The sequence below is a fragment of the Bombina bombina genome, chromosome 6 (genome assembly GCF_027579735.1).
Source record: "Bombina bombina isolate aBomBom1 chromosome 6, aBomBom1.pri, whole genome shotgun sequence".
Lineage (NCBI taxonomy): Eukaryota > Metazoa > Chordata > Amphibia > Anura > Bombinatoridae > Bombina > Bombina bombina.
This window is the reverse complement of record NC_069504.1, coordinates 752980460-752996698: the sequence shown is the minus strand read 5'-3', so window position 1 is coordinate 752996698 and position 16239 is coordinate 752980460. Positions and strand designations below refer to the sequence as shown.

Genomic DNA, 16239 nt, shown 5'->3' with positions numbered 1-16239 from the left:
AGGTGGCATTGCACCAGCAGTTCACAAGAACTGCTAGTGCAATGATAAATGCAGAGAGCGTATGCTGTCGGCATTTATTGATGTGCCGTGGACATGATACTTTACTTCGTATCATGTCCGCTCGCACATTGATAAATATGCCCCTTAGATACAAGGTAATCACAGAGGGAAAAAAGTATATTAATATAACCATGTTGGTTATGCAAAACTGGGGAATGGGTAATAAAGGGATTATGTATAATTTTAAACAATAACAATTCTGGAGTAGATTGTCCCTTTAACAGTTACATACAGTAATATGAGAAAGTGATATAAATTAGTTGTATGTAATATAATGGATATTGAAGAGGGGTCCTTCAAAGAGAATTTATGGAACAATTGAAGATGTCAAATGAAGAATTTTTTATCTATGAATATGTTACAGGGAAAAATGATATGGAGCCACATATACAGTACAAGTAAAAGGTTATACTGAACAATATGTAAGTTATAGGGATCAGAGTTAATTAACACATCAGTAGGAGTTATTGGAATAACAATGTAACATTTAAAAGTATATATAGACAGCAAATAGATAATAAAAAATACATATACATCTCAATTGAAGGGATATAGCATGTTCATACTGCATTATTACTCACCTATACCAAAGTGTTTAACCTAGACTATGTGTTTAAAACATAGTTGAAGTTAGCTCTGAACCCCCAATCCACTGCTGATTCTGAGCTAAACACATATGCTGCTATTGAATGGCTCTGTAGTCATGTTCAGCTTAAAGGGACATAAAACAAGTCTGGATAGAGACAAAATATAATATGTACTTTAATTACTTTACCTGCAAATTTATACTGCAGTGCCTCAACATTAACCCTTTCTTTTTTTAGTTTCTGAATTTAAAGCTCTAACTCCCCCCTCACAATTTCTTCTATGGCTGTATCTATATCTATTGTTATTTTGGTAGAATACAAAAATGCAAAGGGATTATCTGCTGGAGCATGCATAGAAGCTGTAAACTCAGTTGAATACAATGCCTGTGTCTAACCACTGATAAGAGGGGTGAAGTTGGCTGCTCCAGGCAGTTTAGCTATGTAATTCATTTTGCTTATTTTTGAAAATTATTTTAAAATATTCGCCAGCAATTTTTAAACAAAAATTTCCTGCAAACTATTTTTAATTAATTAGCCCTTTTAGGATATGCACAGATCTCAACCTGTTTTATGTACCTTTAAGTCCAGTAGTGTGTTGCTGCTCTGGAGGTGACTACAGCTATGTATTTAATCACTCTCATTACCATAAAACTAAATAACTGTTGTGTCCCTATTTATTCAAATAGCGCATACCTTTCTACGCTTTAATTTTATGACATGAGACCTAATGGGGCATTCGATCTAATTATAAACGATCAAATTCGAAAGTGACATTCGAAAACTGTAAATAGCATTCAGTTATAGAATTTTTAAGAATATTCGTTCTTATCAACATTCGATTATGTTAATCAAATTTCTACAATAATATTCGTTCTAACATTCTAATTCAAATATAAACACATTCGCCCATCCCTACACTTGACCTGAAACCATGACTGGAAATACAAATAATATCAGTTCTTTGCAATCCCTGGTCACATCACCTTTAAAACCGCTTATGTTTAACTTACTTCCTTTACTATTGCCAATCAGGGACATATATAAATGGGCTCCTGCACATATTAACCAATTGATTTGAAACATGTAAATAATGAACATGCATTGCAAAGTATTTGTTATGTATAATTTAAAATTTTGAACTAGATTACAAGTGCCGCAAGCGATATAGGAATATTGTACCAGCGTTAACTTGCTCATATATTATAACTTAAACGTAAACATGAACGCAAAAGTGCAATCAAATTTAATGAGCATCAGGTTAGCGTGATTGAAGACCTTGTGTAAAGCGCTAGGACACAACATAAATACATTAAAATATACTGTTACACTGACATAAACACTATCTTATGAAAAATATTCATATAAATATTTATATATTTTTTTATAAGGGTTCAAATGTATATGGTATATGGCCATGTATTCGACTGCAAGGGGCTATTATATATATATATATATATATATATATATATATATATATATATATATATATATATATATATATATATGTCTAAATAAGTAATCAATATTTAATACTGTATTTACTGTAAATATAACATTACAATGTTATTCACATAGAGGAAAATGTTATTTTTATTATTAATTTTCTATTCCTATATATATCTGTATATACCTATATATATTCCTATAGAAATATAGGTATAAATATTTATTTTACATTTACATTATTATATATATATATATATATATATATATATATATATATATATATATATATATATATATATATATATATATATAATAAAACAATAAAAAAATTCTATGTGAAGAATATTGGAATGTAAAATATGTGCAACACGCTTTGGGTTTCCCACTTTAGGTCTAGCGTGGTTTCGGGTTAGCGCACATGAATTAATTATCTTAAGGCGTGTAATGAATATATTAAATATAAAATATTAAAAAATAATTATTATTAATTGTTATTATAGATACTGTAAAATACACAGTATATATATTATATGGAACATTTAGAAATTTAACAGTACATCTATAATAATTATTTACGTTAATTTTTATTTTTGAATATTTTATATTTAATAAATACAAGTCACTGGAAACATTTTAAGGAGAACCCATTTTTAATACACTGTCCCTATAATGTCCCTTTTATAGTGGCAACACTGAAATGTTGCAGGGTGTAAAAGTGATATTAAAACATTTCCAGACTTTAAAGAGCAATGTGAAAATGGCCCAGGTAAACATTGTTAAAACTTGAAAAATCTGAAAGTAAGGCAGTCTCCTTTGTATCCATTGGTTACCAGAATGGCATACTGTATATTGCCTATACAGTCATAAACTTAATCCTAGGGTTAGCCCTAAAATTAAACTAACATTTACATAGTTCCCTATGCAAATGCCAACATTTAGCCTGAGATTACATACTTATGTTGCCCTTTGAAACTAGGAAACATTTAACAATGTCCTTTTAAATCCAGCAACATTTTGTTATTTTAGTTTTAATCTCCAAAAAGTGGTAGTAGTATACCCTGCTGTCCCAAGGTCACGACCTGTTGGACCATAACTGAGGGATTATAGTTCCTGAGGGTTGGTTTATCTGTATGTGCTGTTATTGTTCTTACACGTCCCAAAAAATGCAGACAGTAGTCTCTTTAGCTGTAATCCCCTATGCTGCCAAGATCAGTCATGTAAAATAGATGTTCTACAGATGCTGAAGGAAGGGAGTTGTCTAGTTCTATAAGGGCTTTTGGCGTGTAATATGAGAATATTCATTATACCGCACTGTGATGGTAGGAAGAAGTCTACAACCTGCTGTGAGTTTTATATTTTACAGTAACATTATGACTGACTTGCTGTGAATAAACTAATTTATGTTTTCTTTAGAAGCACTATTATTAAAGGGACACTCAGGTCAAATTAAACGTTCACGATTCAGATGCAGCATGTAATTTTAAACAACTTTCTAATTTAATTCCATTAAAAAAAATGTGCACAGTCTTTTATATTTATACTTTTTGAGTCACCAGCTGTGAATTCTTGCACATGCTCAGTAGAAACTGAGCATGTGCAAGAATTCACAGACTATAAGTATATGCATTTGTGATTGGCTGATGGCTGTCACATGGTACTGGGGGAGTGGAAATATACATAACTTTGAAATTTGTTAGAAAAAAATCTACTACTCATTTGAAGTTGAGACTAAGTGATATTGTATTGTCTTGTTATCATGCATTTGTTGATTATGCAAATCTACTGTATTTACTGGTCCTTTAAAGGGACACTCAAGTCAAAATTAAACTTTCATGATTCCGAAAGAGCACACAATTTTAAGAATCTTTCCAATTTACTTCCATGATCAAACTTTGCACAATCTTTTGTTATACACACACTTTTTAAGACACCAGCTCCTACTGAGCATGTGCAGAAGCTCACAGGGTATACATATACTAGTCTGTGATTGACTGATGTCTGTCACATGATACAGGGGGCTGGCAAATGGGAGAAAAAAAATACATTTCCAGAAAAAAATCTACTGCTTTTGCGAAATTCAGTGTTATTGCATTGTCTTTTTGTTATGCACTTGATAATTATGCAGTTCTACTGTATTTTGTGGTCATTTAAGTTTTCTCAATTTTAATTTTAATGTAAATGTTTTCCAAGACTACAATGATCTTAATATTCTGGTTTATCTGGTAAAAGGAATATAAATTGTGTTGCTTTATATATACATAATATATATCAGCAATTAAAGGGACATTGTACACAATATTTCATCCGCATGAAATAGCAACAAAGTGTGTAGTAAAAGCAGTTTCAATTTAAACTCAAACTATACAGCAGTGTCCTTCCTGTTAATAGATACAACGAGTACTTAGTTTCAGTTTGTTTGAACAGCTTTATCTTTTTTTCAGGTAAAGAAAAAGTTTAGCATGGTTAAATGCTGCTTTCCATATGGATGAAAGAACATTTTTTAGCACAATGTTATAGAGCAAAACAATAGACATACAAAATGTTTCAAAGTGTAATTTTGTAGCAACATTTTAATTTTCAGTGTTTATTCACAGGTAAAGGGGCAAAATAAATAATAAAAGTGTATTATACATACATGTGTTAGTGTTTACTGTACATAGATAAAGGGATATGAAACCAAAAAATAATCCTTTTCTGATTCAGACAGAGCATAACATTTTAACAAAGTTTCCAATTTGCTTCTATTATCAAATTAGCTTGATTCCAATTGTATTCTTTGTTGAAGAGATACCTAGGTAGGCAACTAGATCACTACATGGCAGGAAATAGTGCTGCCATCTAGTGCTCTTGCAAATGGATAACATTCTTGCTCACATTCTTGCTCACGTCCCTGCTTTTCTACAAAAAGATTCCAAGAGAAAGAAGAATATGTTATAATAAAAGTAAACTAGAAAGTTGTTTGAAATTGCATGCTCTATCTGAATCGTTAAATGGACATGAAACCCAATTTTTTTTCTTTCATGATTTAGAAAGAGCATACAATTTTAAACAACTTTCTAATTTACTTCTATTATCTATTTTGCTTCATTCTCATGATATCCTTTGATGAAAAGCATATCTAGATATGCTTAGTAGCTGCTGATTGGTGGCTGCACAAAAATGCCTCATAGGATTGGCTCACCCATGTGCATTGCTATTTCTTCAGCAAAGGATATCTAAAGAATGTAGTAAATTAGTTAATAGAAGTAATTTGGAATGTTGTTTAAAATTGTATTCTCTGCCTGAATCATAAAAGAAAAAAAATTGGGTTTTGTGTCCCTTTAAGGAAAAATTTGGGGGTTCATGTTTCTTTAAATATATTATGGGAATTCAAATTTGTAGCTGTGAATTTTAAATACTATTAAAATAAATTATGCTTTGGCTGCCCCCTAATGCTCTGTGGGATGATGGTGACGTGACAAGCAATATCACCAGTGCTCAGATCCTTTAGGGCAGTGCTTTCCAAACTGTGTGTCGGGACACACTAGTTTGTCGGCAGCAGTGTGTAGGTGTGTCCCTGCTTCAGCACAAATTTATTTTTATTTTTTTTGGTTTCTGACTTTCCGCCTGCCTGCTATGCATATCACATGGTTGACACGTGATTGATACCTAGTGGGACACAGATCATCTTAACCTATTGGCGCAGCTCAGTGGGAACTGAAACTATTCCCATTGGCGGCACTTTGGCTCGTGACTGCATGTGCAGTCTCCTTAATCGGCTCGTGACTGCATGTGTAGTCAGTGAGTGGGAGAGCAGTGTGTTTGCAGCGCGGGCAGTAGTCAATCGGACTCACCGAGCTCTGAGGGCGGCAGCTTAAATGCTGAGCTGAATGTCAGTGGGTTTTTTTTGGAACTAGCTCCCAGTAGTGCATTGCTGCTCCTGCTCTTGATTTATGGATAGGAAGTGGAAGCTTAAGAAATGCTTGATGATGAAATGCGAGTGTATTTATCTAATATTCCACCAAATATTCAGAAATTGTGTTCATCCCATCAACCTCATAAATCCCATTAAAATAGTAAGTAGTTATTGGTGTTATTAAACTTTTTTTAATTCTTGCACATACTTACAGTTACTTGTAAATACATTTCATTATTATATAATGTATGTATGTGCCTGTATCTCTTAAAACAAGTTAGTTTAACCTCCTTTTTGCTAGTACAACTGAATTACTGTGTCGCGAAATGATGTAGGTCTAAAAAGTGTGTCACCAACATAAAAAGTTTGGAAAGCTCTGCTTTAGGGTGATAAAGATGTGCACACGTAACTAATATTTGCAGTGATTTGTAACATTAAAAGTTATCACAAAAGCACTTTAACCTTAAAAGGGACATTAAACACTAAATAAATGCTAGATAGAATGATGCATTAAAGGGACACTGAACCCAAATTTTTTATTTTGCAATTCAGATAGAGCATGTAATTTTAAACAACTGTCTAATTTACTCCTATTATCAATTTTTCTTCTTTCTCTTGCTTTCTTTGTTTAAAAAATAAGGCATATAAGCTATTTTTTGGTTCAGTAGCCTGGGCGGCATTTGTTTATTTGTCGGTTAAATTAATCAACCAATCAGCAAGAACTTCCCAGGTTGTTCACCAAAAATGGGCTGGCATCTAAACTTTCATTCTTGCTTTTCAAATAAAGATACCAAGAGAATGAAGAAAATTTGATAATAGGAGTAAATTAGAAAGTTGCTTAACATTGCATGCCCTATCTGATTCACAAAAGAAAAAAATTTGGGTTCAGTGTCCCTTTAAAAGAAAAGATTAGTCTGGGAATAACATGTAGATACATCTTATAAAGTTGCATTAGTTGTTTAAATAGCGATAAAATAAGTGTAAAGTTTTAGTGTCTATAAAACAATGGGAGCTGCCATTTTGTAACTTAGGTTACCTTCTCTGCTGTGGCCAATTAGAGACAGTTATAAATAGGCCACTATAGTGTGCAGCCAATGGCTGTGTGTAATATTACAATGTTCTGCACTTCCATTTCTAACAGGAGCTGAAATTCTCACAATTTCTGATAGACACCACTATATCAACAGATGTTCATTTTAATTTTTAATTTTACACTCTTCAAAGGAACTACACAACAATCAGCTCTGAGCACAATCTAACAGCTGTTTGTGGTTGATATAGCTGCGAATATACTGGCAATGTACAGTAGAATTGTTAGCTCAAAATAAGTAGAGTGTGTTAAAGTGGCTATATTGTACTAGGTATTTTTTTAAACCAGGTTATTTCATGATATAGACTTTTACCTGTGTTTGGCCTAGTATAATAATTGTGTTAATTTATGTAAAATGTATCTAATGCATTAAAAAATAGTATTATAATTTTTATTTTTAATTTTTAAATCCACATCATTTCACAATATGGTATACCACAGATACGAAGTCACAAAAAGGGGCTTGATTTATCAAGCCCTTTTCTCCCCTTCGACTGCAGGTTTGCACAAGCTAACCTAAAGTCAGGATTTATCAAGCTGCAGTCATAAGACCACTGTTTCCCTGCCCCATTCTCCACCTCTCAGGTGGAGAATTTCATTCTCCCCGGTCTCTTCCGACCAGGGAAATTCACAGCTCCTGTCTGTGTGTGATTGGCTGTGTGCGGGCAGGGGGCGTGGTTGCACACAAACGCTTGGGATTGCTCATGTGCAATGATAAATGTGGACTGCGGATTGTTGCACAAAAATGTTACAGCAAGAATATCTCTTAATCCCAAGGTCCTGAACCAAAAATAGGCCAGCTCCTAAACTTACATTCTTGCTTTCTCAAATAAAGATAGCAAGAGAACGAAGAAGAAAAAATGATAATAGTAGCAAATTAGAAAGTTGTTTAAAATTGCATGCTGTAGCCGAATCATGAACGTTTAATAATTTTGACTAGACTATTTAAAAAAACATTTTGGGTTTCATGTCCCTTTAAAGCAACAGATGACTCAATATATACTCTATTGGCAAATCCTATAGCACTTCCAATAGCTTCCATGTAACCTCTTTCTATAGCCCAATGTAACCTTTCCCTATATATTACTCATCTTATAGATCATATTACTTTTTCCTTCTTTGTATTCAATTACAGTTACTCATTTTTAATCCGTAGTGTTCTTAGCAGGAACATGCATCAAATGATCCCTTAATCCTGATACAATAGTTTTACCGTTAAAACAGATGCTCTCAGTATTACTTACCTGTGAGCTGGCTGCAAGCACGGTGTGCTACGCCTGATTCTACTCCTGCTTCCTCTTTTCACCACAGCTTCTGCTGAAATAAGCAGAAATTAGTGCATCAATTAAACAGCACAGACGTGTGGGTGTAAATGGGGAATTTCTGTTTTAAAAGGCAACAACATGACTTTTAATGTTATCTTCTAGTGATGCAATATGACTTGTGTGTAAAATATATCAAAAGGTAATCTCAGCTGTTTCTAGTTTTGTATACATCATTTAAAACACAGTTATACACAAACATTTGCAAAGTATATTGATATGAATCTAAATTAATCTTCATACAAACTTAAAGGGACATGCCACCCACATTTTTTCTTTAGTAAAAGAATGCAATTTTAAGCATCTTTCTAATTTACTTATATTATCTAATTTGTTTTATTCTCTTGATATTCTTTGATGAAAAGCATATCTAGATATGCTCACTAGCTGCTGATTGGTTGCTGCACATAGAAGCCTTGTGTGATTGGCTCACCATGTGCATTGCTTTTTCTTCAACTAAGGATATTTAAAAAATGAAGCAAAATAAATAATGGAAGTAAATTGTAATGTTGTTTAAATTTCTATTCTCTATCTGAATCATGAAAGAAAGATTTTAGGTTTAGTGGCCCTTTAATACCAGTGGAAGCACACTCATGTATGTATACTCATATATATATATATATATATATATATATATATATATATATATATATATATATACACAGTGAGGCCCATTTATCAAGCTCTGTATGGAGCTTGTGGGCCTGTGTTTCTGGCGAGTCTTCAGACTCGCCAGAAACAGCAGTTATGAGCAGGCGGACAGGAATCACCACAATTCAACCCGATCGAGTAAGATCGGGTTGATTGACACCTCCCTGCTGGCGGCCGCGAGTTTGCAGGGGGCGGCGTTGCACTAGCAGCTCTTGTGAGCTGCTCGTGCAATGCTGAATATGGAGAGCGTATTGCTCTCTGCATTCAGCGAGGTCTTGCAGACCTGATCCGCACTGTCGAATCAGGTCAGCGAAACCTTTAATAAATAGGCCTCAGTATCTCACAAAAGTGAGTACACCCCTCACATTTTTTTTATAACTTTTCATGTGACAACACTGAAGAAATAAATCTTTGCTACAATGTAAAGTAGTGAGTGTACAGCCTGTATAACAGTGCAAATTTGCTGTCCCCTCAAAATAACTCATCACACAGCCATTAATGTCTAAACCGTTGGCAACAAAAGTGACTACACCCCTAAGTGGAAATGTCCAAATTGGGCCAAATTAGCCATTTTCCCTCCCTGGTATCATGTGACTTGTTAGTATTACAAGGTCTCAGGTGTGAATGTGGAGCAGGTGTGTTAAATTTGGTGTTATCGCTCTCACACTTTCTCATACTGGTCACTAGAAGTTCAACATGGCACGTCATGGCAAAGAACTCTCTGAGGATCTGAAAAAAAGAATTATTCATCTACATAAAGATGGGCTAAGTTATAAGAAGATTGCCCACAGCACGGTGGGCAAGACCATACAGCCATTTCCCAGGACAGGTTACACTCAGTACAGGCCTCGCCATGGTCGACCAAAGAAGTTGAGTTCACGTGCTCAGCGTCATATCCAGAGGTGTCCTTTGGGAAATAGACGTATGAGTGCTGCCAGCATTGCTGCAGAGGTTGAAGGGGTGGGGGGTCAGCCTGTCAGTGCTTAGACCATACGCCGCACTCTGCATCAAATTGGTCTGCATGGCTGTTGTCCCAGAAGTAAGCCTCTTCTAAAGATAATGCACAAGAAAGCCCGCAAACAGTTTGCTGAAGACAAGCAGACTAAGGACATGGATTACTGGAACCATGTCCTGTGGTCAGATGAGACTGAGATAAACTTATTTGGTTCAGATGGTGTCAAGCAATTGTGGCTGCAACCAGGTGAGGAGTACAAAGACAAGTGTGTCTTGCTTACACTCAAGCATGGTGGTGGGAGTGTCATGGTCTGGGCCTGCATGAGTGCTGCTGGCACTGGGGAGCTACAGTTCATTGAGGGAACTATGAATGCTAACATGTACTGTGACATACTGAAGCAGAGCATGATCCCCTCCCTTCGGAGACTGGGCCGCAGGGCAGTATTCCAACATGATAACGACCCCAAACACACCTCCAAGACCACCACTGCCTTGCTGAAGAAGCTGAGGGTAAAGTAATGTAAAGTAGTGAGTGTACAGCCTGTATAACAGGTCTCGCCATGGTCGACCAGAGAAGTTGAGTGCACATGCTCAGCGTCATATCCATAGGTTGTCTTTGGGAAATAGATGTATGAGTGCTGCCAGCATTGCTGCAGAGGTTGAAGGGGTGGGGGGTCAGCCTGTCAGTCCTCAGATGATACACCGCACACTGTATCAAATTGGTATGCATGGCTGTCATCCCAGAAGGAAGCCTCTTCTAAAGATGATGCACAAGAAAGCCCGCAAACAGTTTGCTGAAGACAAGCAGACTAAGGACATAGATTACTGGAACCATGTCCTGTGGTAAAATGAGACCAAGATAAACGTATTTGGTTCAGATGGTGTCAAGCATGTATGGCGGCAACCAGGTGAGGAGTACAAAGACAAGTGTGTCTTGCCTACAGTCAAGCATGGTGGTGGGAGTGTCATGGTCTGGGCCTGCATGAGTGCTGCCCGCACTAGGGAGCTACAGTTCATTGAGGGAACCATGAGTGCCAACATGTACTGTGACATACTGAAGCAGAGCATAATCCCCTCCCTTCGGAGACTGGGCCGCAGGGCAGTATTCCAACATGATAACAACCCCAAAAACACCTTCAAGACGACCACTGCCTTGCTAAAGAAGCTGAAGGTAAAGGTGATGGACTGGCCAAGCATGTCTCCAAACCTAAACCCTATTGAGCATCTGTAGGGCATACTCAGAAGGTGGGGGAGCGCAAGGTCTCTAACACTCACCAGCTCATCATGGAGGAGTGGAAGAGGACTCCAGTGGCAACCTGTGAAGCTCTGGTGAACTCCATGCCCAAGAGGGTTAAGGCAGTGCTGGAAAATAATGGTGGCCACACAAAATATTGACACTTTGGACATTTCCACTTAGGGGTGTACTCACTTTTGTTGCCAACGGTTTATACATTAATGGCTGTGTATTTTGAGGGGACAGTACATTTACACTGTTATACAGGCTGTACACTCACTACTTTACATTGTAGCAAAGTGTCATTTCTTCAGTGTTGTCACATGAAAAGATATAATAAAATATTTACAAAAATGTGAGGGGTGTACACACTTTTGTGAGATACTGTGTGTGTATATATATATATATATATATATATATAAAATACACAAATATATATATATATATATATAAAAATATAAATATACACACACACACACACATATATATATATATATATATATATATATATATATATATATATATATATACACACACACATAGTTGCTGATAAAATAAATAGTTGCTGAGGCAATCATACACTGATATAGATGAGCAGTGAACTCAGTCTCTCAGGTAGTGTGGCACACAGAGTGGAGTCTCTTCTACCAATATGGTAAGCATTTTCACTCCATAAATCAGGACACACAAATTAAATTATATAAGATACATCAACTTAAACAGTAAAATGTTACAGAAATAAACACAGGTTATTTTATACTTTGAATTTAAAAAAAAACAACCATAATTATAAACTATATAGACAAACATATGTTCTTTATTATTGTGTTTTTTATTTTTGTTTTTATTTTAAAAAGGTTTGCTGTGTCTAACATCTACATTTTGCTTTAGAAAGCAGCAAATTCAATTATAGAAATATTGTTTCCTTTAACAACACTTCCTGTGAAGTGTGTACATTATTAATCATCAAACTAGGAAACATGTGAGGGATGTGGGCTGCAGATGGATTGATGTGGGCATTCTTCTCTGTTTCACTTTAATATGGCTACTGACATGCACACTGGATATATATTTAGCCATAGGCCTAGATTACACTGGTAGTCCAGGGTGCGCTATCAATATCACAGGACCGCAGTAAGATTAAAGCACAATCTAGTATTACAAGTACATGGTAAAACAGAATAACCACATATATATATATATATATATATATATATATATATATATATATATATATATATATATATATATACATATATACACGTATATATAATATAAATATATATATATATATATATATATATATATATATATATATAAAACACTCACTATCCTTTAGTCTTCAATCTACCAGGTTGCAAAAATAATTATAAATGAAGGTTGAAGACAATTCCACTGTCTGGATTTATAAAGAACAAAACTGTTTACTGCGTGACGTTTTGAGGTATACACCCCTTCCTCAGAGCCGTCTGAGGAAGGGGTGGATACCTCGAAACATTATGCAGTAAACAGTTGTGATTTATAAATCCAGAGAGTGCAATTGTCTTCATTTGTCATATACATATATGTATGTATGCATGTATGTATATATGTGTATATATGTATGTGCACAAATACATATATACATGTATATATATATACGTTGATTGGAGTAGCCGTGTTAGTCCAGAGATTTAGATATCACAATAACAAGAAAACTTTTTTATTGGACTATCTATACATTTATAAGATGACAAGCTTTCGGATGAATGCCTTCCTTTTTCAAGTCTGAAGCAATACTCTCTCTCTCTCTCTCTCTCTCTCTCTCTCTCTCTCTCTCTCTCTCTCTCTCTCTCTCTCTCTCTCTCTATATATATATATATATATATATATATATATATATATATATATATATATATATATATATATACATACATACACAGTGCTTTTTTGTACTAAAAAAAAGGTACATACATAAATATAAAGATAAATAAAAATGACATTTTATTTTAGGTGAAGAACAAAGGTATTTAAAGTATTTCTTAATGCACCTATGGCTTTAGAGCACACTTGGCCTAGTGCACATTCAGGTTAGCGTGCGATAATAAGCCAGAAGAGGTTTTTGTAGAGCACCCTGTAGAATTCTATGGGGAAAGGGAGTTAGCAAATGTTGCACTATCCGACCTATAGATGTGCGCAAACTTTTTACTTGTAATATGAGCACAATAATAGGAGCGCTATTGAATTATGGTGTTAGCTTTCAACAGTGCTAATATTTTTGTGCGCTACTCTTGTAATCTAGGCCATAGTGTATAAGGAAACAGCACATTTCCTTGTATTCTAATATTGCCCCACCCCTGATACCATACATACACAGCGCTCATATCACTTGGTGACTATATTTAAATTAAACCAGAAAGCAGTGAATCCCTGCAAAAAACCTGAGAAATAGTTGCTTATTTAAAAAAATAAAATAAAAAAAATAGTGGTTTCATTCATATCAGTCTAGGAACACACACACACACATATATATACTATGCGCTCAGTAAAAGTTGTCACATTATAATATATTTTTGCTAATACATTTGTATTATAATTTTAAACTGAAATGCATTAATGTGCATTTTAAATTTGAGTTTAATGTTCTTTTAAGGTAAATGTTTTTCTAATTGTATGGGAAAAATAAATGATAGCTACTTTTATGCTACTTATCAAGGGCAATATTTTTTTGCCCAAGAAAGATAGTAACTCTAAGTCCCAGGGAACATGGTTAGGAATGTTTATTATAGTCCTTCAGATGCACAAATAGTCCTTTGTACCTGTATAAGGAACTGTGAGAATTGTTTCCCCTTAATGAGTTTTAAATTACTTGTTATACCTACCGCAGACAGAGGCATCCCCAGAAATTTCTTGTTGGTGGGGCACTTCCAGAAGGCCCACAGGTGATTTGCAGGGCGAGACTGGACTGGGCTGGGCTGGGCTGGGGGTTCAACAAGCACAATTATTTCAGATACAAAAAATCTCTCTCATACCCCCCACTGGGAGATTAATTTGTGTTATTGTCTAATGTTTACATAGCTTTTCTACAGATATTACATTTGTTATTGTTATCTTAAATGTAGGTTCTACAGGTTAAATAAGCTATTTAAAATAACAACATAAATGTAAAGGAGCAATTTGCAAACAATTAAATACACTCTAGCAGGTAAAATGGACAACTTTTGTGATATGCTTTAAAAAAGTTGCTTCAACCAAGCAACATATCTGTGGAAAAAACTTTACAAAATCAATTTCACAGTAAGCCTCTTTCAATGTGCACATGCTGCACAATAATATATATTAAATTTAATGTCCCTTTAAGGGCCTTGATATCTTGTTCAGAAAGCCAAAGGGAGCTAACAAAGCAGAAAAATATAGTCTCTGGGGCTGATTTATCAAGGGCCAAATGGCCCCTGATGCACCTGTTTTCGTGCAAGCCTTCAGGCTCGCCGGAACAGCAGTTATGCAGCAGCGGTGTTAATACCGCTGGTCCTTAACTGGTCAGCTGCCTCTGAGGTTGCGGACATCAATCCGCCTGATCGTGTACGATCAGGTTGAATTAACACCCCCTGCTAGAGGCTGATTGGCCGCGAATCTACTGGGGGTGGCATTGCACAAGCAGTTTACCAGAACTGCTTGTGCAATGTTAAATGCCGACAGCGTATGCTGTCAGCATTCAGCGATGTCTGGCGGACAGACATTTGATAATGGATAGAATGAGAACCATTATAGAATCCCTGCAGGTGTGAACAAGAGGCTGGCTGTGGGCACTCGCGGTGTTCTACAAGTATCTCAGTCGGGGGGTTTAGTATTACTATTTCAAAGCTGACAAGGTTGTCTCATTTTTAACTCCCTTATATTTATATTGAACACATTCAAATTTTTATTTTGTACATATGTTAGAGTGGACTGTTTTATAGAGGGTGATTTTTTTTCCTATAAGTTTCACAAATACAGAATCTGTAACAATGTGTAGCATCTTACAGAATACTTTGAGAATTTGAACTTTGTCGGACAAGCACAAGGTTTACAGAAAAAGCAAGAAAAATTATTACATTTAAGACATTTATCAAGCAGTGGATGCTGCTTTGGAGGCCCATCGTTTCAGGCGAGTTAAGAAGCAGCAGTTGTAGGTGGCGGATTAAAATAATTCTGATCTGATACGATAGGGATGATAGATTTTAAGTTCCCACGGGAATAGGGCCCTCAATTCCCCCTGTATTTGTCTGTAAAATGTTGTCTTTTATTGTATTGTTTCTCCGTTGTAGGAAATAGGAAAGTAGAAACACAAGCGCCCACAACGGACCTCTAAGGGTAAAAGTTTTAACACAAATTTATTTAGCACTATATAAAAAGCACATACAAGATAAAAGATTAAATGTTACACTGAGTGATAGTGTCACTGTGCATCAGATGCTTTTGCCAGACTATATCTTTGACAAACTGCTGTGATCTTGGCTCATTCACCGATCTGGTGTGTAGATCTCAGATGTAGCCTGTTCGCTCTTAGCAGTCTGGCTGGCGTTGCTGCGATGACACATATCCCCTCAACGCGTTTCATCTGGTGATGCCCAGATTTTCTCAAGAGGTAGGTTACGGAGCAGTTGAACTCCGGACTTAAATAATCAAATTCTAAAAGTACCCGGTTTTCATATCGGGTCCTGATTGGCTGTTAGGTGTCCAATTGCACGGACTTGATTTGCTGTGTAACATCCCATCTCGGAAGGCAACGTAATATACTAGTCAGTCCAATGTGAGTATTACAAATTGATACAACATTGCAACAACAAATTGTACACAGTATTAGAACGATTACTTGTTACATGAAAAGGGTTTATATGGCACACAAAACAGAGTAGAAGCTGAAAACTCCAAATATCACTATCTCTATTTCCATTTATATATAATAATGAAATCTCAGCGTGATATCATGAGTTAATCACAATAAGATTTCATTATTATATACCACGGAAATAGAGATA

The 16239-nt window shown here is 35.4% G+C and overlaps 1 protein-coding gene across 6 annotated transcripts in view; it reads right to left on the bottom strand.

The window, feature by feature from the left end:
- The window catches only part of S1PR2 (sphingosine-1-phosphate receptor 2), a 99336-nt gene that overhangs the window by 7937 nt on the left and 75160 nt on the right, over positions 1 to 16239 (bottom strand). For 2 of the 6 annotated variants that reach the window (XM_053718023.1, XM_053718025.1), the window contains exons 2-3: positions 14101 to 14198; positions 8323 to 8395 (exon numbers count right to left, since the gene is read on the bottom strand). Coding sequence is in view for 1 of the 6 variants with exons in the window: in XM_053718025.1 (XP_053574000.1) it covers positions 8323 to 8395; positions 14101 to 14198 (171 nt within the window). In the remaining 5 variants the exon portion in view is untranslated. The remainder of the gene's footprint in view (positions 1 to 8322; positions 8396 to 14100; positions 14199 to 16239) is intronic. The other 4 variants (XM_053718021.1, XM_053718024.1, XM_053718020.1 and 1 more) reach the window with 3 other exon arrangements.